The sequence below is a fragment of the Triticum aestivum genome, chromosome 5A, assembly GCF_018294505.1.
Source record: "Triticum aestivum cultivar Chinese Spring chromosome 5A, IWGSC CS RefSeq v2.1, whole genome shotgun sequence".
NCBI classification, from domain to species: Eukaryota; Viridiplantae; Streptophyta; class Magnoliopsida; order Poales; family Poaceae; genus Triticum; species Triticum aestivum.
Genome location: NC_057806.1, coordinates 457,609,121 through 457,634,047, shown reverse-complemented (window position 1 = coordinate 457,634,047; position 24,927 = coordinate 457,609,121). Strand labels below are relative to the sequence as shown.

Sequence of the window (24,927 nt, the reverse complement as noted above, 5' to 3'; positions counted from 1 at the left end):
AATAAAACCGTTCGACGCAAACGCGCAAAGGCCTTCATCGGATGCGCTGGGGGCAAACAGCTGGAAATGCTCTGAGTTCGCTGGAGGAGGCGCACCATGCGGACGTTTTCCTTTAGCTGACGTGTCACTCAGGCCTGCTTTGAGATGCGGGTAAATGATCCAACGGCCTCCAGGCAGTTCGCGCGAGAGTTCAACTCGAAGGAATAACGACGGGAGCCACGAACGCGGGATTGACCGCCGCTCGCCGTAGCCGCTTCCGCGGGGACGCGCAGAAGCTTCGCCGCCCCATAGTTTACCACTTTCGTCAATGGATCAAGTTCTGCCCACCCCCACTCCCACTTTCCAACCTCGCAGCCCTCCGGCGGTCCTCCCCAACTTCCTGCCTGCGGGCCTGCGGCCGTCCTGCTCGCCGGCGGTGCGAGGGGAGGGGGGCGCACCCACCAGCAGCGACCTACCTAGCAGTTTCTCCGTCTCTACAGTAGCTACTGTCGACCGTTGACGGCGACTCCCTGCGCCGTATGTGTCATGCCACCGCAGGTACAGAGGTACCCAGATCTGCTCTTCGGTTCTTCCTCCCCCTTTCTCTGTTTTTTTTATGTCTCATCATACGATTTACTTCACACACGTCGCCGGCGACATCCATGTACTCCTAGTAGTTTTTCCTTCTGGGGTATTTTCTGCTAAGTTGAGAGACATTATTGTAATCAACTCTGATTGGGCCCAAAGTTTAGGCTCTATAAGCCTTCAGTAAAACATATGCTTGAATGTGTGGCTGCACCAAAATGTCCATTCTTTGTTTAAAATTGTGCATGTACGTTCCTAAAATAATACATATGTCGATGGTATTATTAGGTCGATGGTATGTCGAAGTTGTCCTACTAGGAAATAAGAGTATACCATGGAGAACGAGTCGCAGCACACAAGTGCGATGCCAAGGGATTTTACATTCCAATTGTTAAAGCAAATTACAAATGATTTTTCTGAGGACAACAGAATTGGTGTTGGCGGGTACGGAGTAGTCTACAAGGTATGATCGTTATATACCATTTTTCTTTTCAAATGATACTATCACAAACTACGAGAACCCATATTAACACGATAATTTAACAGGGAACGCTTGACAGTGGTGAAGTGATTGCTGTGAAGAAACTTTATTACAAGCATCCAGGACTTGACAGCGACAAGCAATTTCAGAATGAGTGTACTAACCTTATGAGGGTTCGTCATCAAAATATAGTAAGGTTAGTTGGCTACTGCCATGAAATACGTCATAAATGCGTAGAGCACAATGGGAAATATGTTTTTGCTATGGTGGAAGATAGAGCTCTCTGCTTCGAATACTTGGAGGGTGGAAGCCTTGACAAACATCTCTCGGGTATGATATTGCTCTACTTGGACAGTATTCCTTTTTTTGCATGAACGCAAAAACAATCCCCCAATGAAGGCTTGGTAGCATATTTTTGTTTACCTCTGCAGACGAATCCTGCGGATTTGGTTGGCACACGCGTTACAAAATCATTAAAGGAATTTGTGAGGGATTAAATTACCTTCATAATGGATCAAAAGAGTCGATTTTCCATCTGGACTTGAAACCAGCCAATATATTGCTGGATAGGAATATGATGCCAAAGATAGGAGATTTTGGTTTGTCCAGACTCTTTGATTCAACAGAAACCTGTTCCACAAAAGGAATTATAGGAACACCGTAAGCTCATAACTGATGAAAAGTAATTGACTTCGTTGGTTATAACTTGTTATTGAAGTAAGTGTACTTGATACATGCAGTGGATACATGCCACCAGAATACATCAATAGGTTCCACATCACACCAAAGTTTGACGTATTCAGTTTGGGCGTTACAATTATAAAAATAATGGCAGGACACCAGGGCTACTCCAAATTGGCGGATATGTCTTCCCAAGAATTTATTCAACTTGTAAGAAAATATATGTTTTCCAAATATTATGTTCTATCGACTTACCAGTGTGCATGCATGTCACCTTCCACTTCCAGTATATTATGTCTCAATTCTGTAGGTACATGAAAAGTGGGAAAAGGCATTGCAGACAACTGTGTTGTCGCATACATCACATGGAGTTAAGAAATGCATTGAAATAGCATTAAGATGTGTGGAGGCTGACCGAGTGAAAAGACCTACTATAGCTGAGGTTGTGGATGAATTGAGTAAGATTGATACTGCCATTATCGATGAATTAAATGAGATTGATACAGCCAGAAGTTCACCAATAGAGCAGGTATATTCTCACACTGCTGGAACAGTGATATCTCCATCTTTGACATGGCTTTTCTTTGGATCTGTTCACAGGTTGTGCCTTTACCGAAAAAGGCTTTCGCCCCGCTTTATAGATAAAGCAAACCGCACGAGCCAAGCATCCAACAAGGTTCACACACACACACAAGGTCCACAAACACACATAGTATCAAATGGGGTTAATGCTGAGGGCACAGCTCAACAAGCCCTGAAACCTCAAAACACACACACGCACAGCACCAAATGGGGTTAATGCTGAGGTTGTGCCTTTCTCTTGCTATGTGGACATATATGGAAGAGTTAAATTAAACTCATTGCCATATTCTCTAAATAATGAATACCACTAATATACCCCTGCCCTTTAATTATAATCTTCCCTTCATTACACCTATACTATTTATTAACTTAACCTTTTGTATTCTATAACAGTATAGCTTGCTAGAACTAAAAAATAAGTTCTGTTGTATGTGCTTATTGGATTTGATACTTAATAGATAGATGGGTATTATTATTTGCAGCCTGATTCAGTTAGGTTCCTGGATTAACTAGAATTGTCCACCACATTTTCTAAGATGAATAACTAACCATGTATTGAGATAATGGAACTTTTCGTTGCTCTAGTATGTAGACGATTCGCAGCTAAGCATCTGCATCCAGGATGCACACATCCATAAAAGTTTACAACGCTGAAACAAAGTTTCTGGTAATGGTAACACACACACCCCGGTGAAAGAAATAATTACACAGTCCAGTAAACAATATGTTGGATTAAAAGGTTCAGCAAAAGAGCAAATGTGGTGATACTACGAAGTCATCACCACTGTGGTCCTCATCCTCCGATGAGGTGTAAAACCTAGACAGCCAACCAGCTCGTGAAAAGTCCAATCTTGTACACGCTGAGAGCGCCATTCCCCTTCCTCTTGCCACAGTAGTAGCACCCAGGTTCGCTGCCAGGCAGTGGCGGAGCTTGGAAGAAAAAGTTGGGCGGGCCATCTCAAAGGAGAGCACAAATATCGAGTCTGCAACTGGGTGGGCACGATCTGAACCCAGGGGCATCTGCATCCACTTTTCAAAAAATGCATTTTAAGTATGTTTTAAAATCTAAAAAAACAAAAGAAATTCCATGCATACATGTTCACAAATGTATGTGCGCGGCGCAAGGTTTTGTGAAAAAATATCCTTTTGTTTCATCTTCGTAAAAAGACAAATTTCAGTGCTTTTAAATAGCGTTTCACGACATTATTTTTTGTCTTTTTTGCACAGGCCACAAAAGAAGTTATTTTTTCGTGAAACTTTATGCACGCACATAGAACATGAATACGTACTGTGCCACCTTCTTTGGATTTTTTTAGCATTTTAAAATGTGTTTTCCAAAGTGGATTCATATATACCCGGGTTCATCCATGCACTTCTCGTCTGCAACTACCTTAGTTTCTTAGAGCATCTACAACCACTATTAGCTAAACTGGCTTCCTATTTGCGTGCGGATGCACCCGGGAGTGAACGGGCGTGTCCATTTCAAACCTCTAATTGTCTCTGCATCCAATCACACCCTTTAAATTTTCTTTCCTACTTTAAACATTTCATCGAACAGATTGCGTGCAACACCGCTAGAGCATGCGCAGAGCACACCCGGATGTCGCACGACCACACGGACAACATGCGCGCCGGAGAAGTCCTGCGGCCGGAGTGCGCGAGTTCGGGTGGCCTTGCCGGCCTTCTAATGGTGTAGTGTAGTGGTGGTGGAGCTACGCGACTATGGGAGGACGAGAGGTTCAGAGGAGAGGAGCACCATGTACTGTGCCTCCTTGTACGCTGCTGGGTGGCTTTGGATCGATCGGGAAGGGGTGACTGGCTACAAAGCATATGTATATCAGTATATGTATTAAAGAAGTAGGCCAAAATCCTGGGCGGGCCATGGCCCAGGTCTGCCCCAACGAAGCTCCGCCCCTGCTGCCAGGGCTGCCCAAACATGTGGCCGCTCCAACTAATAAGTTTTCCCAAAATCTTTTAGGTCCCCGTAAGAGCTAATTGTCAAACATATCAGTAGTGCTCTGTGGTGAAGGAATGCCGGATCTGACCATACACCACAGAAAATGCGTGAACTCATTAAGAACAAGTGCTGGACAGATTCCTCATGTTTGCAAAAAGCACACTTACTACATCCTGCCAATTCCATTTTTATAAGTTACCTTTATTTAAAATTACGCTTGAGAACCAAAAAGGATATTTATCTATAGAAGAACCTTCATCTTGCACATTCACCTATTTTATATCAGGGTGTTCTCTAAATAGATATTGCGATGTTCTGATGCATAAAATAACTAGTTATACTGTACATTATCCATAAAATATATTGACTTCATAACATGTACAATAAGCTCAAAATTATTTGGTTGTGTCTTCCCACCCGACAAACTGAAGTAGATTGCCAGCTCTTTGATGTTTCAACCAACCACTGTAATCTGTTTTAAGTGAGTCTACAGAATACGACTAATAGTTTTTAAATACTGCTATATTTTTTTGAGGGAAAATACTACTAGTATATGTTCAGAGTCTAAGAGAGACTCATGTAGACAAGAACTGAAGCTCTAAAGTTCGTTGTTGTAGGTAACCAACTTACGAAGCAATCAGGCCTTCAACCCATGTGTGAACTCAGGTAGGCAGATAGTACTTAAGACCTGACCTTTCCAACTGTTGCTATGCTTCTCTCCGCTCATACCATTTTCAGATGATGGCCAAGGCCAATTGACCATAGCTTGCATCAGCCAGTTCCAAATTTCTGTGCAAAGTTTTCCTAAAAAACAGAATCAAACATCTGAAACTTGCAAAACATGATAAGTTAACTATGGACCTGAGGTAAATCAATGCAAAAGTATCCACCAGAGAACATTTTCTCTTAAAATATTAAGCTAATTTGGTATTTTTGTGTATGTTTTGTTCCTTAAAGAGTACTGAAGACATAATATGCAGGAACGTTCTCAAAAGGTGGTGGTAAAGATGGGAAAATGATTAGTTCCTGCAGCAGTCAAGCCATTCGAGCCTCTTCGGATTCAGTGCTTCTAAGTGCGGATATTAAATGCCAGATCTTGCCATCAGCCAGTGTTAAAATCTTCAGTTATGATAATCTCAGGTTAGCCACAAGGAAGTTCCGCGCTAACACTCTGCTCGGTGAAGGAGGATTTGGACGTGTATATAAAGGATGGATTGATGAGAACACATTGTCACCTTGCAAACCTGGCACTGGTATAATTGTTGCAGTGAAAAGATTAAGCCAGGAGAGTTTGCAAGGGCACCAAGAGTGGTTGGTGAGCATAACTGTTATTCTATTTTGTGTTGTTGTCCTCGAAGCTATGATTCATGTTTGGTATTAGCGCAGTTTCGAAATTTTATCTGGAAGGGATGACTTCAAATTTATCAGTTACAGCTTCAGAGGTGCTGATGGAATATTGGAGGATTTTTAACTCTGTTAACTTTTCATTTATAGGCGGCAGAAGTTAATTACCTAGGTCACCTTTCCCACCCCAACCTTGTGAAGTTATTTGGGTACTGCTTAGAGGATGAGCACCGGCTACTAGTATATGAGTTCATACCACGTGGGAGCTTGGACAATCATCTTTATAGGAGTAAGTTGAAGCAGGATTTCGTGCTCCGCTGTTGTCCACTGTTATGTATGTCATATTTATGAATTGCTATATAAATCACTGATGTAGGAGGCCCATGTCAACCTCTTTCATGGAACCTGAGAATGAAAGTTGCACTTGGAGCTGCAAAAGCACTAGCTTACCTTCACTGTGCAGAGACAAATATCATTTTTAGAGATTTTGGGAGTTCCCATATTCTACTTGACAGAGTAAGTGAATCGTCAGTACATCATACTTCACCTATATGAGCATGTGATGTCTACTGAAAGGAATGCATCATACTACTGTGCAGGACTATACTGCGAAGCTCGCTGGTTTTGGACTGGCAGTTAATGGTCCTGTTGGTGAGGAGAGTCATTTAACCACAAGGGTTGTGGGGACACATGGTTATGCAGCTCCAGAATACATTGCAACAGGTAATCTTCAGAATACAACTTCTGACATTATGCAAATGTGTTTATGGAAAACCTTTAAAAAATACGCATGACGGTCAATTCGCACATTGCTTTCTACCACATTGTTTCAAACGAAGTTTTACCATTACAAACATTCCGTCCGATGGGTCAACAGTGATCTTCACTATATCAATAGTGTTTGCACATGCAGAAATTTAATAATGAGGTCATCTGGTCCGTCATACAAGAGGGGTATATATAAGGTTGTCTACAAGTGAATTGAGTTGGAAGTAGAAAGCTAATCCGCTAATAGGAACAAATGAGTAATTCATACCGCGGGTGCTTTGCTCTCTGCACACCCGGTCTACCGACCTTCGCTACGGCAGACGCTGACCTCTGATAGAGTTCCGATCATATATCTACAATCTTCATTTGAAGACTAATTTCCGTCCTTATAATAACATGTAAGGAATCGACAAATACGAGTTCTTCAACAACTAAATATCCAACACGTACGGCATGTGTCACAACTATCATGTCTTAGACGACTTCACGGCATCAAAAGTTCTGTCCAGAAGTCAAAATCCTGAAAGTTACAGTACAGACATGTACTCCCTCCGTTGACAAATATAAGATGTTTTGGATATTTCAATATGGACTACATACAGACTGAAATGAATGATCAAACACACTAAAACGTGTCTATATACATTCGATTCACAAAAAAGTTAGAACATCTTGTATTTGTGAATGGAAGGAGTATTCTGAAACTTGATAAGTTACAAAAGAGGAAAGTGCTAAAAACCGAAAGGTTACTAGAAATGAAAAGGTACTGGTCAAGAGCTGACCGCATTGGGGCTGGCTAACAGCTGCCTGCCAGATAGCATCGCCACTTGCCTTCCATTGCTTTAAAAGTACTCTCTCCGTTTCACAATAAGTGGCGTGGTTTTAGTTCAAATTTGAACAGTCTCACGCAAGATTGGTCATTCACACTTATTTCTGGAACGGAGGGAGTATTATTTACTGTGGGCTCGAAAAGTTCTACATGGTCTTTTAAGAGAGGTGTAAATGGCCTTGTTTATTATTTTGAACCATTTTATTTTTGTTAATCCATTACTTCGGTGTGAAGATGTTGCCATGGTGTCTTTCTGGTATTTATCACCTTTATCCAAAGCTTAACAATTCTACACTTGCAGGCCATCTTACACAGAAGTGTGACATCTATTGCTTTGGAGTATTACTTCTGGAGATGTTGTCAGGTCTCCGCGTCCTTGACCCGAACCGGCCAGCAGGGGAGCAGCATCTTGTGGACTGGGCCAGACCATATCTCGAACATAAGCACAAGATACGCTGTGTCATAGATGCCAATCTAGGTGGTATTTACTCGTTCAGTGCCGCACAGAAAATCGCTGCCCTTGCCCTCGAGTGCGTTTGCTTGGACCCCAAAAAGAGGCCGACCATGGATGCGGCGGTCTCTGTCCTTGAAGGTGTTCAGGAAGACGAGGAACCAGAAGCAGCGGAGCACCAGGAATCAGGCAAAAAGGTCACTGCGAGTGCAAGCAGGAAGAACGGCAAATCTCGCTGGAATATCTTCGGAGGGGGGCGGTCGTGATCCAAAGCCATCTGTTCGCTTGGCATAGCAGGCCAGGGTTTGATCAGAGTTGTTACTGAGCTTGGTGGTTGCAAACGAATCATCACGCAGACGCATGAGCTAAATTTATGAAGTCGTCCACAGATGCGAAAAGTCCATTCTGCACCCGAGCTCATATGCTCCCGCATGAACAGTAAAATCGAAAAAAAATCGAAAAATTCCAAAAAAAATTTGAGACAAACATTGACAAAAGTTCTAAGTGCCTGCAAAAATTCGTCATGAAATCACATTCCTAGAAGGCGTGGCAAAAAAAACAAATTCAGTGCTTCAAAATGCGTTTGAAAGTAGCTTTTTCAGAGTATTTTTTTTGTTTTTTTTGCCACGCCTTCTAGGAATGTGATTTCATGACGAATTTTTGCAGGCACTTAGAACTTTTGTCAATGTTTCACTCAAAAAAAATTGGAATTTTTTGAATTTTTTTATATTTTTTTTCGATTTTACTGTTCATGCGGGAGCATATGAGTTCGGGTGCAGATTAGCTGCGTCCCCATAGATGCTGCTATTATCAACACTGGACAGAGTCAAGATGTAGTATATTTGATGATGACGGCCGAAACACCTTACACCTCAGAATCAAGCACGATTTTGCCCGCCGAGAAACAAGATGACTCACAGCTCACTGATAAGATGAAGACGACACCAATCTTGATTACACATTGACGTGGTATCGGCAGTGCTGTAAAGGTAAAACATGTCTTGGCTGTAATTTATGTTCATAATAGGCAATAATAGCAAACCGAATTGAAAAACCTGTTAGCAATCTGTACCAAGTCTGCAACTCAAGAGGATTGACAATGGAGAGAATTCTTTTTTATTGTTGCATTAAACCCAAGAGGATTATGCAATCTCCCCGTTGCCGTGGCTGTCGGACATGGAGTTCCCTGGCCCTAGGTTGCACCATTTTCCCATATGGTTAAAATCATGGTTGGGAATGGTCAGCGTGTGCTTTTTTGGCGTGATAGGTCCCCATGGTTTTTCTGCTGGACATGAGGCTCAGAACCAGATGTCGGCGTGCTATGTATGTGTGCCTCCAGGAAGAAGATACGGGCAATACAACGTGCAGCTCATGCCTCGGCTATGAACGCGACGACGCGGTCCATGAGCCGCTTGGCGTTGTCGCAATGGAGCTTCCCAAGGAAGAACACGTGGCCCTCCCCCTCCAGCTCCAGCCAAGCCGCCCTCCCGCGCCACCCGCTCGCGGCCACGGCCTCGTAGTACGCGCGGTTGCGCGCGGCCAGCCCGTCCTCGAGCCCCGTGGTCACCAGCATCCTCGCGCACGCGAGCCTCTCCAGCGCCGGCGACGCCAGCGGGTTCATCCTCGGGTCGTCCGCGCCGCCCACCGCCGACCCGCGGCACGCGTAGGACCAGAGGAGCCCGGTCACCCTGGCCGCGGCCGGGGGCTCCCCCTCGATCGCCGTGTTCCCGCTGAACCACGGGTGCAGCAGTACCGCGCCCTCGATCCTCGGTCCGCCGTCCCTCACGAGCATCTCGTGCGCGATGTTGGCGCCGGCGCTGTCCCCCGCGACGAACAGCTTAGAGGCGTCGCCGTGGTCGGCGATCCAGCCGTCCTGCGCCGAGGCAGCCCACCGGAGCGCGGCCCAGGAGTCGTCGTAGGCGGCGGGGAGCGGGTGCTCCGGGGCGAGGCGGTAGTCGACGGACACCGCGAGGACGCCGGCCGCGGCGGCGAGCGCGTTGAGGTAGTTGTGGTACGTGGGGTCGCGGGCCGACCCGATGAGGAAGGCGCCGCCGTGGAAGTAGACGACGACCGGGAGCTTCGTGGAGGCGTCCTGGAGCTTGTTGGGGAGGTAGAGGCGCACGGAGAGGCCCGTGCCCGCGTCGAGGACGACGTCCTTGGAGGTGACGCCGGTGGCCTCGTCGACGCCGGCGGGCAGGATGGTGGGGTCGTTGAGGCGGTCTATCTTCCCGCTCCTGTAGACGCGGAAGCTCCCCGGCGCCTCTAGCAGCACCTCGTCGCCGGCGGCGGCGGCATCAGATGTCCCCGGGGCAGTCACCGGAGGAGCCCCACTCGTGTCTGAGGCGGAACGGACTGTCGATCGCCACACGCCCTGGCATCTTATTTGAGGCAAGAATGTGGTCGACAAGGAAGGCCGTTGGAGTTGGGGTAACCTTCTTGTTCGATCAAGTGGTAGCCGCCGGCGAGGTCGGGTGGCCGCGCAAGCAGCGCAGATGGCGACGACTCCGCTCCTGATGGTGGTGGCCATGGAGGCCGAGTGTTCTTTTTGTCCGAGTGTTGCTCAGACGGCCTTGGTGTAGTAACAGGCTAGCAGATAAGAGACAGGTGTTGCTTAATGCTTAGGCCGCCTTGGATGCAGTAACAGTGCTAACAGATACTCCCTCCATTCCACAATGTAGTACTTCCTCTATCCTCGTGCTTCAACTTTGACCGTAAATTTAACTACCAAGACCGATTGCGGCGGGAGCAAAAATTATATCAGTGAATTCGTATTTGAAAGAAGTTTTCAATTATATAATCTTTTTCTCCCGCTGCAGTTGGTCTCGTTGGTTAAATTTATGGTTAAAATTGGACCTCGAGAAGCGCGGGCGCACTAGAAACGGAGGGAGTAAGGTTTTGCGTGGTGGCAAAGGTCCGGCCGGTCCAGGATCATCATCATGCAGCCAGCCAGTAATCCTAAACACGCATGCATGGACCTTACCGACCGCTTGTGCTTTAGGACAGATCACGTTGTAGAAAGGACACGTGAGAACGTTACCTCAAAAGATCGGGCACGTTCTAAAAGGGACACGTCGAGAGACCAAGCGCACGCCGACATGGGGGCAAGATCTTCCGTCTGTCCATACAGCCCACGCGATTTCCCCTGGTCCCCGGCTGAACAGCGCAATCACCAGCGATGGCACGTTCTGCGCGGCGTGGGTTCAGATACGCCACACTAAAGAACAAAAGAAAAAAGAAAAATAAACGAGGGGTTTTGCGGTTATCCACTTCTGAGCCGAGGCTCAGCTGCACCCGCATTGATGAAAAATTTAAAATAAATACAAAAAAGTTTAAAAATTGTTTACTGTTCACACATCATTATGATCCGATTTGTTTTTTTTGCTGAGAGCTTCTCAGATGTCCAAATGATTTGAAAATTAGAACGAACCTCACGCATCAAATTATCTATCATGCAAAAATATTAGAATTCTTTGAAATTTTCTAGTATTATTTTGATTTTCTGACCGGGTGCAAATGAGTCTAGGCACCGAAACGCCGCACTCGGGGTTTTGGGGCATGTTTTAAAGTCTATTTTCAGTTATACTCTACTACCTCCATCCTGATTTATTGGTCCCTTTTGATCATAAATTTAACTAGCAAAATGTTACTGCATATCAAACAATATGTTGTTGGATTCGTATTTGAAAGTACTTTCTAATGGTATTATTTTTGTTATGTGTAACTTATATTTTGTTAGTTAAAATTATAGTCAAAATATGACACAAAATATGATGAGGACTGGTAAACCAAGACGGAGGTAGTATACGATGATTAATCAACTATAGTCCATCCACATACATATACCAAACTGGCATGTCACAACATGGTTCACAGACAATGTCTTGATTGCTTATGAGAATATCCATTACTTGAAAAAGAAGAAAGGTAAAGGAAATGCATGTGCAGTCAAACTTGACATGGCGAAAGCCTATGACCGCGTCGAGTGGTCTTATTTGCGACAGGTAATGAGGAAAATGGGGTTCTCAGAACAGTGGATAGGGAGAGTGATGGCGTGTGTGGAGACTGTCTCTTTTTCAGTCCGGGTGAATGGGTGCTTTTCTGAATTTTTCAAGCCATCCAGAGGAATTCGACAAGGGGATCCCTTGTCACCTTATCTATTCTTGTTGTGCGCCGAAGGTCTGAGTAGCATGTTGAAGTACAAGGGGGCTGCTCATTTGGCTAAAGGTATGAGAGTGGGAACCCATGCACCTTGGATCTCGCACCTCTTATTTGCAGATGACTGCATGATTTTCTCCCAGGCTACGATTCAGGGTGTAGAAAGGCTCCGTGATATTTTGGAGTTGTATAGAGAAGGTTCCGGCCAGCTGGTAAACAAGGAGAAATCGGCTATTTTCTTTAGTGCCAACAGCTCGGATGAAGAGAAGGCAATTTTTCATGAGAGAATGGATGTTCACACAGAAGCTTTAGCTGAGAAGTACTTGGGATTACCCACGGCACTTGGGAGATCTTCTAAGGATCATTTCGACCATATTGTTACAAGTATAAGGAAGTTGGTTACTGGCTGGGCTCCAAGGGCCTGTTTGGATGGGAGCCAAGAGTTGCCCTGCCAATTTTTTGGTCATTGACCGATGTGTTGAAAGGTGTTTGGATCACAGCCAATTTTTAGAAGTCTTACCAACTTTTTGGTCGCCCTGCTGAGATGTGTAGCCATTCTGCGCCTGCGTGCTGGCGAAAGGCTGGCGGCAAATTTCCTCGCCAAAAAATTGGCACGCCCTGGTTTTGGTAGGGCTCGTGTGGGCACTATCCAAACAGGCTGCAAAACGTATGAACAGTGCAGCCAAGGAGGGTTTGATCAAGTCAATTTGCCAGGCAATACCTACTTACTCGATGAGTTGCTTCAAATTGTCAAAGAAAACATGCAAAAAAATTATTAGTGTGGTGGCGCAATATTGGTGGGGAGGAGACGGAGTAAAAAGAAAGATGCATTGGAAAAAGTGGCAGGATATAGCAGTAGCCAAATGTGTTGGTGGAATGGGTTTTAGGGACCTCCAGTTATTTAATAAAGCCATGTTAGCTAAACAAGGATGGAGGCTATTGACTAATCCCGAATCGCTATGTGCAAGACTTCTGAGAGGGAAGTATTATAACGGCAAAGACTTCATGACCGCTACAAGAAGAAGGGGATCCTCACACACATGGCGCGCCATATTGTTTGGTAGAGAAGCTCTTGAGCTGGGCCTAATCAAGAGGGTCGGTGATGGCGAATCAATTAAAATATGGGATGATCCGTGGATCCCAGCCAACTATAATTACAAGACCTTAGTAAAGCTTCCTCTTGCTGCAGTTAATAGAGTTAATGAGCTACTGGATGTAGATAGCAGAACATGGGATGAGGAATGTGTGAGAACTAATTTTACTGTGGTTGATGCTGAAGCTATCCTGCGAATTCCAGTCAATGCGGGAGAGGATTTCTGGGCATGGCAACCTGATGAGATGGGCATTTTCTCTGTGAGGTCGGCTTATAAGTTGTTGACTGAGGAACAGGATAGGATGACCCAGGCGTCAGGCTCGGACAATGGGTACTATAAGGCGTTTAAGATACTTTGGCGAATGGAGGTTCCTCCCAAAGTAAGATGTTTCTGGTGGAGAGTTATTCACAACTTTATTCCGTGTCGGGTTGTGCTGCAACATCGTCATATCGAGAAAATACCTTACTGTGAGGACTGTGGTGTTGAAGAAACTACATACCATGCTCTATTCACTTGCAATTGGGCTCGCAGGTTCTGGGAGCAGATGAAGGTACGCACTGGGATTAAAATTCCAAATCTTCATCCTGATTCATGGCCCCTTGATATGATACAGGGAGGTAAGGTGGGTCACTTTTGAGCATGTACGATCTTATGCGGGGCATGGTCAGTTTAGTCTGAGCGCAATGCCAAAAGACAGGGGGAGCAGCGACGATCAATTGCAAAATCTATCCAGTGGGCAATAGATATTGCAGTAGATTTATCACAACTTGGGAAGGAACAACAAAAGTCTAGTCCGCGGGTGCAGGCTTGCTGGAAGCCACCGGATGAAAATGTTCTAAAACTGAATGTGGATGCTCAGTATGGGGAGGCTGCAGGTCATGGGGGTACCGGATGTGTTGTTCGTGGTACAAATGGGAACCTTATTCGGGCACAATCTAGATGGTACGAATTTGCCGCTTCTGCTAGAATGATGGAAGCATATGCAATTCGTGATGCGGTCCGGTTAGCGAGCGACATGGAATGGCAGCGGATCAAAATCGAGACTGATGCTTTGCAAGTTGTCAATTCGTGGAAGACCCAAGCATTTGAAAGGGCTAATATTGCATGTCCTATGCAGGAGGTTATTGCATGTCCTATGCAGGAGGTCAAGGAGCTATGCGGGAACTTTGCTAGTTTTAGTATATCTTTTGTTCGCAGGGAAGCCAATATGGCGGCCCATCTCTGTGCTCATCAAGCTAGTGAGGTTCGTCGGAGATGTCTTTGAATCAACTTTGTTCCAAATTTTCTCCATGTACCCGCAAATGTTTTACGATTGAGTAATCTGTAGAGCTCCTGAATTGCAAAAAAAAAAAAGAGATAGCATGCACCTTTTTACACTTCTGTAACCGAAGCACAAAGCCGGTCGACACAATACAAAGTAACAAGAACGATAAACACCAACGAAGAATGCCTCTTTACTGTACACCACAAGAGATGATTGCTTTGCTTTGCTGGCACAAAATTGCTCTCCTCAGGAGTCATATATGTATCCCCTATTGGACCGCTAACCGCTGGAGATGGTCCATGAACACCTCGAAGCTCACGTCGTCCGTGAATATCACGTCTCCTCCGGGAGCAGGGTTGTCAGAGTTATATGCCACGGATGGATTTAGCTTTGCCAGTAAAAATCGAGCCTGCAGGTTCAGACGAAAATGATATTTATCTATTCCTTCAATACTAATAAAATCATAAGTGCAGAAGAATTACCTGAGATCCATATTGATCACAAACAACCAAACGGGGCACAGGAAACCGCTCTTTGATTATGGCATCAGATTCGTCATGTGGAGCTTTTAACAACTGGGCAAACGCCTGAAAATCATGCAAGACGCAAGACTAAGCACTGGAAGGCACACTGGATGAAGTCTTTCATGATCGATGAACTAGACTCGTGTGCATCTCAGTAAACCAACATTATTCTGCAGTATAGCTGACAAACAATTACCTCGTGGCCTTCTTGATCTTGGTAACCAGCCTTTCGCCATTGTGCAATGGTTATCCCATGGAAGATGACGACAGAAAAATAAGAATCCAACAAAAGGATCTTGTCAGGACCAATTGCAGTTGCATCCAAGAGAACAGGCATTGGCCCTGATTGGAAGGAGTAGGATATAAGTGAAGGTTGAATCATTGCAACTGCATTGCCCACATTTTCCCTCTCCAACGTCATCCTAAAATATGCGGTTTCATCGGGGCTATTATTGAAAACCTGCATTAAGGTAAGCAATTCAGTATGTCAAAATGTAAATTTCCATCTTTGTAGCATTGTTTAATGAAGAAAGGCCAGAACCCTCAACCTGGACAAACTGAGAACGCCTCAAGTTAAACATAAACTGGGGGAATATTGATAGACGTGGAGACAAACTGAAAGATGAGGGTGTTTCCTTCTGATAGTCTCCAAATTTGGTACATAAACGTATCAAAGCACGGTCAAGCCATCTTATTGGATCAAAATCAGCCTGAAAACATCCAGATAAGGTAGTGTTACATAAATATGGAAGTATAACTTGAATTTATAATCGTTTAAGGCCTGAATTATTTCAGATAATCTATGTGACATCAACAGCCAAGTCACTGCCTACAGCTCAAGTGCTGAACAATACTGCTAAAAAAATTATCCATATCGGCAGAAGTAAGAAATGCATTCAATTTGTAAATTCTAAAAATGGAGTAATATTGCGAACTATTTAATTTAATTTTGAAACACATGGATGTACCTCAGTTTCCATCTTAAATGAGACCAAGCGTGCCACAACTGCGGCTGCGGCTTCTTGATCAAAGCCATCTATCAGCTCCTGAAACAGGAAAAAAGTTTATTAATAAACAAATAAGTATTTTGTTCAAAAGAATAACAAGCAAACACCAGAAAACCCGTCGGATTCGAAAGGAACTGGCATGAGCAACAATATGGCTGTTTTCTGAACATAGATCTTGCCTCCTCTTCTTTCTTTCTTTTAGCCTTTGCAATTTTATTGTAGGTAGCTAAGTTAAGCTTTCCATTCAGTTTTCTTGTTGTGTTTTTGTACTTTTTATGGTTTTATTTGGTCTAGTCGTTGGCCACCATTTGTGGATTGTACTTCTGCGCCTTGTACAGAGTCTTCTAATAAGGAACAGCAAATATTTCAATGCCAAAAAAGAATTATGCTCACTAGAAGAAGTGTCATCAATAATTCATGATTAGCAAAGTGATCAAAGATAAGAGAAACTAGCCTGCACAGTAGCAGCACCAGAAGCCCATTGTCTGGAGATCGTAGTAGTTCGCAATCTCATCTGGCCCTCATGATGCTGATAACTGAATGTGACACCCTCAAGTCAGCCAGGTAAGTACATCTAAAGCAGAATCAGATTGTTTGGAAAATTGAGAAGGAAAAAAAATGTTCCTTACTAGGTTACAAATTGAAGGTAGAGCTGTTCGCCTGTCTGCTGAGCGACTGTATCTGGGCCAACTTTTCTTGAGATGTCATATACAAAGCAAAGCGATGTTTTCTTGTCAAGACCACACATCTTCCAGGCGCTGGTGTTTCCCTGACCAATAACAGTATCTGCAGACAGAGGACTTTTCTGCATACGATAACTGCAACATTAGAACGGCACACAAATGCAGTCTTGTCATTGTATACGCTTTACAGCTAAAAAGTTAACAACATGGTTGTACCTTCTCCAGGGAAGAACAAGGCCCAATAATGCCTTGAATCTTTACATCTTTTGAGCAGTTAATCTCGAGAATACCACTGTTGAGGCAATTCAAAAATATTAATGTAAAATTCAAATAAAGATGTCACCTTCACACAAACATTGGGTGTATTATATTGATTGATTGATAAATTTTAGATTCATTTATGGTATCTTCGGTACAAGGGTCGATCCGGGTGGCCTTGATATGCAGCAGAGCAGCTGAGCTACCTTGAAAGCTTCACTGGCACATGTACGACTTTATAGGATAGTATGGAAATTTTAAACGAGGAACCTTCACACTATGGTGAAAAAGAGGTAGGCAGCAGTTTGCCAACAAAATAAAAATAAGAGCAAGAGAAAATAATTGTTTACTTGAATGATAATCCAAGGCCGTTGTCTGCTGACTGAAAGATGCGAAGAAGCGAGTCTTTGAAAACAGAGTGACCAAAACTTTCAGCAAGCACAACAATTCCCCCAGTCTTCTCAATTGCAACCTTCATTTCAGCAACACCAACCTGAAAATCAAGCATAACGAAAATATTACTTCAGACAAAATAACCATGCATCTAAGCCACGCATCAAATAGTGGACACAAAGGTGAGTTTCCATGGCTTCATTAGGCAGTGTAGTAGCTTTTCAAAAGCACGTGTTTTCAATCAGTTTTTGATACAACAGTTAGTTGAGAGCATTTTTTATCCACAACAGCAACATCTTACTAGAGAATAAGCAACTACTACTATAAATAACTAAATGCCATGTGCAGTACCACCATAGTTAAAAAAGGTGCGCCTAAGCGAGCGCTTAAGCGCACCTAGGCTCTAGGCATTGGCAAAACGCATTGCGCATAACTACGCTTAGTCTGTGCATAACTGCGCATAAGCATGCGTTTTGGTCAGTAAAACGCAAGGCGGTGGCAAAACGCACAATTAACGCCTAGCGCTTTTTTGAACTATGAGTACCACACAATGACCGTGGACATGCCCTTCATAACTGACTGTCTATCAACTCTGTGGTCCTATTACACAGCCACTAGAAGCAACTAAGTGTTTCTTACATTTTATTACTTGCAAACATTGGATATAGTACCTGTGTTGAGGTCCCTCACTAGCATACAACTCACACAAATACACAGTAATAGCTCAGCTATTGCTTTACATAAAATGGACCCATTTGGCTAAAAAAAAGGTTGCTAATTTGCATTATGGTGATACTGCTGTTGGTCAGGAATCTAGTTCATGTCTTAGAATTGTGCATATGGCTGATATCTGACGCACTAACATAGATATGTGATATTGATATGGACTTTCAGCACAAGCAACAGCTAAATAACTACAAATTCTAGACACGTAAGCAATAATCAACGGTTCTAGCTACACACCTCTCATAGTAATAGCTGCAAAATCAAGGAGAAAAGGGTGAAAGCGTTAGAGAACGCATTTGACAAGCTGATTTCTATCCATACAAGGGTATGTGTGGCCTCATACTTAGTACCCTCTCCATTCTCTTTTGCTTGTCATTATAGACATCTGTTGAAATATATGTGGATTGTGCAAACTTTCTTCATTAGTTCAGACTTTTGGTTCTACTGGTTGGTGCATGAAACTTACTAATATAGACGTTGTCTCCAGTACACAACTTTGATCATACCTTTTTCTAATTATAAATGCAATGATACAGAAGTACTTATGATGCCAATTCTACTCAATATAATTTTGACAAATCTAAGTAGCTGTATATGCTAGGAAACAGTTTACAGATTTAACTGCACTAATACAACATCTATACAAGAAATAAGGAGTATAAATAAAATAAGCAACAGACCTGGTCGACTGCACAAGCAAACAAATCCAGCACATGTCCTTGGTGCACAAGCTGCTTAGCAATCTGATCATAGAACTTAACAGCTTTATCAAAAAGTGGAGCCGAGTCTTTATCAAGGTCTTTGTGTGAGCGAATTGGTTCTGTTAAGGATTTGGATACAATCTGAAAATTTTGCAGAACGCTCATCACATTACACAAGAATCATATAAAAGAATATGTATACATTATACAATTTATTGTGATATATGTAAATCATAGATAAGATAAGTTCCAAGCATAATCAACATATGTACTCAGAGCAATTTGGCAGAAAACAGTGCATATTGCTGTCCTTCAATAGGGGAGCTTTTGGTGCAGAGATTTGCTCTAAAACCAATGAAAACAGTGAGATAAACATGAGTTTACCTTTTCAAGAAAAGAAACAATAGTATTTTGTCACAAAGCAAAGGTGGAATGCTAGAGCATGCAAAAATGACTTAATGTTCAAATATAAAATAGTAGTGTTTCTTAGAACATGAGGAAAGGATGGTGCTCCAAGAGTAAGAACCTTTCCAGTTTCACATCTAAACAATGTGAACCCATAATTGTGATAGTATGATAGACAACCAAATAGCTCAAAAGATGGCAATTATTCAATATTAATTGGACTTACAGAACCAGGTCCCTCTGTAGATGGACCCCCAACAAATGCCATGATCCTAGCACCTGATCCAGGGACACAAACCCCCAAGAGACTGGCGGCCACACTTAATGCAGCTCCAGTGCATCTTGATGCACGTTGATCAGCTGGAATATGCCAAGGGTCCTTTTGCAGCTCTTCAATAACCTATACATACAGTGAAATCATCGTATCATGGACTTGCCACATTAAAAATTTGGGATAAGAACAGTTATATAGACAATATGATTTTCTATTGAATGATATCGATTCTTAACTGAGTTCAGTACAAACTCGCACTCTGAAGCAGGCACAAGGAACCTAGAGATGCTCTCTGATGAAAGACCATCCCTAGTTCCAGCTATAACCCATGTGGTGGGCTTTTGTTTGCCTGCAAAGAAGCACATTTGCTCCAATATTTGTTCCTTGCTGACCTCCTTTGTTCCCTTGAACACATATGACTTCGGCAACAAACCAAAACCCAATTCATGCACCTACATGCACCAATATTGAAAATATATTGCTAAATAAAGCATTGAATACAGAACAAAACATTTAAGGACAGAGCATTATGAGTAAACACAGAACTATACCTGTACATATGTCCCAAAAGTAATGAATCCAACAAGGGAATTATCTGGCAATAGCTCAGTAGCCTGTGCCAGAGCAGACTTCAAATAACCAATTTCTTCCTCGATAATGCAAGTATCCACAACAAAGATGAAAACAGGAGGCATTACAGGACCTGTTTCTGCAGTGGACATGTACTCAATAGTGGTATACTGAGGGAAGAGTTCTGGAGGAAGATTGTTTTCTGAGATTGAGGAATAGTGTTGAGGGAACTGATTGCGCTGAAAGCAGAATGTACAGAGCCAGATCTTAGCATTATAGTCGACTCTGGAGAAGGGATTGAGGATGGAACGACACATGCGGCAGCGAAGGGGAGCATATGGCACTACTGGCATATCAGGAATTGACTTGAGAGGAGTATAGATGGCAGAAACAGGGACGACACAGCTCACAGCATCCTCCTTTGTGCCTGGAATAACGTTCCATGGCATCCTTATCCCATCCAGAGCCTCAAGCTCAAGAAATTCAGACATTTTGTATGCAGCAGTCTTAAGATAACTGTGTCAGGTGGCCTCCGCAAGTGAAATGGTACCCAACCTGCAAATTTCAGATCAATAGCAAGTGAAAAGTCAGTTGAGCATAAGCAAGCGAAAACCACCACAGAAAGACAATTCAATCCAATCTGCTCAAATACTATCTGATACAATAGTTCTTCTACATCAAAATTCTAATGTTGCACATTCCTAGAATCCTATTTCACCAAAACGAAGTTGCTGGCAGTACACAGTAGTGTAACCGATGGTTCAACCTGATTGTACAACTTCGAATATCAATACGCCAACCCTTCAAGCAGCATCGATCACTACTGATAACTCTCCGGTTTATACATAACTTATAAAACTTGACTCCAAATAGCCGCACGAAACGATCACACGAACCTTTTTGCATTCGTATCAAACAAATAACCGAATGTGGTGACCCGCAGCACAAAATTGCACCCAGGAAGCCCAAAATTATCACAAACTAGCGAAGTGGCCAGGGTTGATTTCGACTTGTTCTACTTCTATGACAAAACCACCGCAAAATATTCGAGATCGCAATTGCTTCCCGGCCCCGCCCACCAGACACTACCGAAAATCCTCGCAGCTAAAGACGGAGAACCCTAGTTCCGAGATCTCTCCAAGGACGGCCTCGCCTTCAGGAAAAGGAAAGGCAGGAGCGGCAAGCAGAGGCGGCGCTTACCGGCGGATCACTCGCGAACACTGCCGCGCCGCGAGAAACTGGAGGGCAGGTCGCCTCCTGGTGCCGGCCAGCCGCACCGGCGTCGGCGTCGGCGTCGCCGGCGTCGGAGGAGGAGGCGATCGAGGCGGCACGGTGGAGCGCGCGATGCGATCCGGATTCAGGAGGGGACTCTGCACCCAGGCGACAGGAGGAGACGGGTGAGGTGGCGCCGGACTGAGGTCTTTGTGGGGCCGGTGTTCGGGGATGAAGGGCTCGGATGGGCGCGTCGGAGGCGAGGCCGGATCGGACGGCTCGTACGAGGCCTGCCTGCGTGGCCTGTCCTGTGTAGACACCGGGTGTCTCGGCGCTGGCAAATTTATGCCGCCCCGACTTTTCCGACAACCGCGAGGCTCGATTTCGCTCTCCACGTCCGAACCGGACTGGCGGTCCGTCCGGGAACCAAAACCGGTCTTCTCCGGTTTTTTAAGGTGCAAAGGCCTTTTAGCATAGCAACCACACGCCAAAGCCCAATACCGACGGGGGTCCTTTTTTTTTGGATTTATGGATGGATTACATGAGAGCAACTAATTGAGGAGCACTCCTTCGGGAGTGGCGCGCTCTCAGCGGCTGCCACGTGTCGCACTCTTGTCGCTCTTATGGGATTTATTTATTATTATTTTTTCGCACGTATTTTTGGCTTTTTAGATGTTTTTTCAGTTTTTCACCGGTTTTCTTACCTTTTCGACAAAAAATTTCAAAAAATTATTTTTACGCGAAAAAACATGTTTTCTTTATTTATTTTCTTCATGAGAGGTACGGTTTAGCTTCCGCGAGAGGCCCGTGCCTCTTGGAAACAAAAAAATGTGTGTTTTTTTTCTTTTTGTTCCTTTCGTGAGAGGTATGGTTTTGCTTCCGCAAGAGGCATGGCTGTGCCTCTCGGGAACGAAAAAAATGCATTATCTCTCTTTTTTCCTTTCGTGAGAGGCATTGCTTAGCTTTCCCGAGAGACACGGCCCTGCTTCTCGGGAACGAAAAAACACATATTTTTCCTTACATGAGAGGTACGGTTTTGCTTCTGTGAGAGGCATGGACGTGCCTCTCGAAAACGGAAAAAAAATACATGTTTTTTTGTGCTTCTTCGAGAGACACGGATTTGCTACCGTGAGAAGCATGGTTGTGCCTCTCGGGAACGGCTTTCAGAAAGGGAAAAAAATAACATGCTCTCGGTTCGGTTTTTTTATGAGAAAAAGTTCGTCAAAACTTATCAATGTGGGATCTAGTTTTGAAGATCTTGACGCGAGGAATCCAACAATGAAAATGGTTCGAGATTTGGACGCATGGTTTAAGAGATAAAATATTTTGAATAAACGGATCTAGAAAAAAAGAAAAATTCCCAGGTTGCGACAAGCGACGCACATGCAGTGCGCCACATGTCGCAATCTGGGGATAGAAATCTTTGAAAGGAGTACTTCTCAATTAGTGATTTCGGGATTACATTCAATACTATGTGTATCGGCACTTGCGTGTGGAAAAGCACCAACACTATCGGACGGCTCTATATCCAATGTTTCTCTCCTACTTTCTCTTCCCTCCAGCTTGATTTTTGCTGACGTGGAACGCCTTGCAGCCGGCTGACTATGCACTATTGCACTTGCTCTAAACAAATTGAATGATTCATATGACCACCTGATCATTGTTTTCTCTCTTAACCACCTAATCTATCAAATACCGTTTAGCTGGGTTTGCTCACATGATTTGCTGACCTGGACAAGATCAAAGCAGTATTTGACCAATTGGGCTCTCTTGTCAGGTGACCCATCACCTTACACGTGCGCCGCTCCCATCAGCACTCATCCTTGCTGGCGCTCCCCTACCCAAGCTCGCCCTCGGGGCCACTCAACCTTGCGAGTGCGGTGTCGCCGCTGGAGCCGGCATGAATCTCCCTGCGTGCCATTGATCTCCTTTTTCGGTGAGTCCCCTGCCCCTTCTCGGCTTTCTCCTCTCCTTAGTGCTCCTAAAGTCGTGAACCCTTCCACGATCATCCATACGCCCTCACCGCGAGTAGTCGCTCTACCACCAATCATCAACGGTGAAGTCCTTGTCGCCGAGTAGCACCCCGGTCAAAGCCACCCTGCCATTTGGCTCCACCTTACTGAGATGAACTCCTGTCCTGGGGAGCCCTCTGCAGCACAACACCGAGCAAGCCAAGCCCGACGCACTTGTTCGGCATGAACTGAGCACTGACTACGCTCTGGCATACATGAGGGCAGAGGGGTTGTGGCTCATGGTAGGGCGCCATTGGTCAAATGCTGCTTTGACCTCACCCAAGTTAGCAAACCCACCATAGATGGTTTATGAGCGGCATTTGATAGATTAAGGGGTTGGGTAGTAAATTGACTTTTTTCTAATATCAAGAGGGGCTCATTTGTACGCTTGATACGTCTCCAATGTATCTGCAATTTTTGATTTTTCCATGCTCTTATAGTATCAATCTTGAATGTTTTATATACATTTACAGGCAATTATATCATTTTTTAGGACTAACCTATTAACTTAGTGCCAGTGTCAGTTGTAGTTTTTTGCTTGTTTTTAGTTTTCCATAATATTAGTACCAAACGAAGTTCAAATAACACGAAACTTTTTAATGATTTTTTTCTGGACAAAAGAGACACTAGAAGCTTCGGGAGGAAGTCAGGAGATGAGGGAGGTGGCCACGAGCCATCAGGGCGTGCCCAGGGGGTAGGTGCGGCCTAGTGCCTCATGGGCCCGCCTTTGCTCCGTTTGACCTAATTCGGCTTTTATAAATTCTCTAAAATCAGGAAACTAACAGAGAGCCACCAGAAACCCTTTTTTCGCTGCCGCAAGCTTCTGTTCTCGAGAGATCTCATCTGGGGGCCTTCTCCGGCACTTTGTCGAAGGGGGAATCAATCACGGAGGGGCTCTACATCAACCTTGTTGCCCTTTCGATGATGTGTGAGTAGTTTACTACAGACCTACGGGTCCATAGTTAGTACATAGATGGCTTCTTCTCTCTATTTAATCTTCAATACAATGTTCTCTCGATATTCTCGGAGTTTTATTCGATGTAATCACTTTTTGCGATGTGTTTGTTGGGTCCAATGAATTGTGAGTTTATGATCAGGTGATCCATGAATATTTTTTTGAGTCTTTTCTGAACTCTTTTATGCATGATTATTATAGCTTCGCATTTCTCTATGATCTATTAATTTGGTTTAATTTGGGCAACTAGATTGATTTATCTTGCAATGGGAGACGTGTTTTGTGATGGGTTCGATCTTGCGGTGCTCAATCCCAGTGACAGAAAGGGACATGATATGTATTTGTATCATTCCCATTAAGAATAAAAATATGGAGTTTATTCATGCGTGAGTTTACTTTATCTACATCATGTCATCTTGCTTAAGGTGTTACCCCGTTCTTTGTGAACTTAATACTCTAGATGCATCCTGGATAGCGGTCGATGTGTGGAGTAATAGTAGTAGATGCAGAATCGTTTCGGTCTACTTGTCTCGGATGTGATGCATATATACATGATCGTTGCCTTGGATATCGTCATAATTATTTGCTTTTCTATCAATTGCCTAACAGTAATTTGTTTAGCCACTGTATGCTATTTTCAAGAGAGAAGCCTTTAGTGAAAACTATGGCCCCCGGGTAATACTTTTATCATATATTAAAATTCAAAAATACCTTGCTACAATTTTATTTACTTTTATTTATTTTGTGTTCAATCTATCTATCTACCACTACAAAATTTGATCTTGCAAATAACCGTTGAGCGATTGACAACTGATGCGGCTTGAGCTACGTCTGTATTTCCTCAAAGAGGAAAGGATGATGCAGCACAGCTATGGTAGGTATTTCCCTCGGTGATAAGACCAAGGTTATCGAACTAATAGGAGAACCATGCAACACTATGTAAATGGCACCTGCACACAAAAAATAAATACTTGCAACCCAACGTAAAAGAGGGGTTGTCAATCCCTCCCGGGTAAAAGATAGATAAAAATTGTAAT

General features: G+C 43.9%; 3 protein-coding genes across 7 annotated transcripts; 1 reads left to right on the top strand and 2 right to left on the bottom strand.

The window, feature by feature from the left end:
* Window positions 1-213: 213 nt before the first annotated feature.
* LOC123103990 (receptor-like cytoplasmic kinase 176) lies at window positions 214-8,060 on the top strand. Of its 5 annotated transcripts, none has more exons than XM_044525698.1 (12): window positions 214-537; window positions 871-1,027; window positions 1,111-1,375; window positions 1,477-1,705; window positions 1,786-1,936; window positions 2,037-2,255; window positions 4,883-4,931; window positions 5,246-5,580; window positions 5,760-5,898; window positions 5,986-6,125; window positions 6,209-6,332; window positions 7,508-8,060. In XM_044525698.1, exons 2-12 carry the CDS (start codon window positions 899-901, stop codon window positions 7,921-7,923), a joined length of 2,196 nt encoding a protein of 731 aa, XP_044381633.1. In that variant the 5' UTR covers window positions 214-537; window positions 871-898; the 3' UTR covers window positions 7,924-8,060. The 5 variants fall into 5 exon arrangements, with proteins under 5 accessions (XP_044381633.1, XP_044381632.1, XP_044381631.1 ...); XM_044525697.1 differs by having other exon boundaries at window positions 853-1,027; XM_044525696.1 differs by having other exon boundaries at window positions 214-545; window positions 853-1,027.
* Window positions 8,061-8,658: 598 nt separating this feature from the next.
* LOC123103991 (probable carboxylesterase 2) lies at window positions 8,659-10,518 on the bottom strand. Its single transcript, XM_044525701.1, has one exon. It carries the CDS (start codon window positions 10,182-10,184, stop codon window positions 9,027-9,029), a length of 1,158 nt encoding a protein of 385 aa, XP_044381636.1. The 5' UTR covers window positions 10,185-10,518; the 3' UTR covers window positions 8,659-9,026.
* A 3,700-nt stretch (window positions 10,519-14,218) lies between these two features.
* On the bottom strand, window positions 14,219-21,207 carry LOC123103989 (protein transport protein SEC23). The gene is made up of 14 exons (XM_044525695.1): window positions 20,912-21,207; window positions 19,693-20,266; window positions 19,378-19,593; window positions 19,094-19,267; window positions 18,442-18,603; window positions 16,993-17,135; window positions 16,601-16,676; window positions 16,331-16,506; window positions 16,156-16,237; window positions 15,663-15,740; window positions 15,243-15,404; window positions 14,891-15,154; window positions 14,653-14,757; window positions 14,219-14,579 (listed from the first exon to the last, which is right to left on the bottom strand). Exons 2-14 carry the CDS (start codon window positions 20,200-20,202, stop codon window positions 14,439-14,441), a joined length of 2,289 nt encoding a protein of 762 aa, XP_044381630.1. The 5' UTR covers window positions 20,203-20,266; window positions 20,912-21,207; the 3' UTR covers window positions 14,219-14,438.
* Window positions 21,208-24,927: the final 3,720 nt, after the last annotated feature.

Coding starts and splice junctions, on each gene's coding strand:
- LOC123103990 (XM_044525698.1), top strand. CDS start 899: ATGGAGAACGAGTCGCAGCACACAAGTGCGATGCCAAGGGATTTTACA. Junction 1,937..2,036: donor CCCAAGAATTTATTCAACTT/GTAAGAAAATAT, acceptor TCAATTCTGTAG/GTACATGAAAAGTGGGAAAA. Junction 2,256..4,882: donor GAAGTTCACCAATAGAGCAG/GTATATTCTCAC, acceptor TCGTTGTTGTAG/GTAACCAACTTACGAAGCAA.
- LOC123103991 (XM_044525701.1), bottom strand. CDS start 10,184: ATGGCCACCACCATCAGGAGCGGAGTCGTCGCCATCTGCGCTGCTTGC.
- LOC123103989 (XM_044525695.1), bottom strand. CDS start 20,202: ATGTCTGAATTTCTTGAGCTTGAGGCTCTGGATGGGATAAGGATGCCA. Junction 15,741..16,155: donor CTGGTGCTGCTACTGTGCAG/GCTAGTTTCTCT, acceptor TTCCTGTTTCAG/GAGCTGATAGATGGCTTTGA. Junction 14,580..14,652: donor GTGATCAATATGGATCTCAG/GTAATTCTTCTG, acceptor CTGAACCTGCAG/GCTCGATTTTTACTGGCAAA.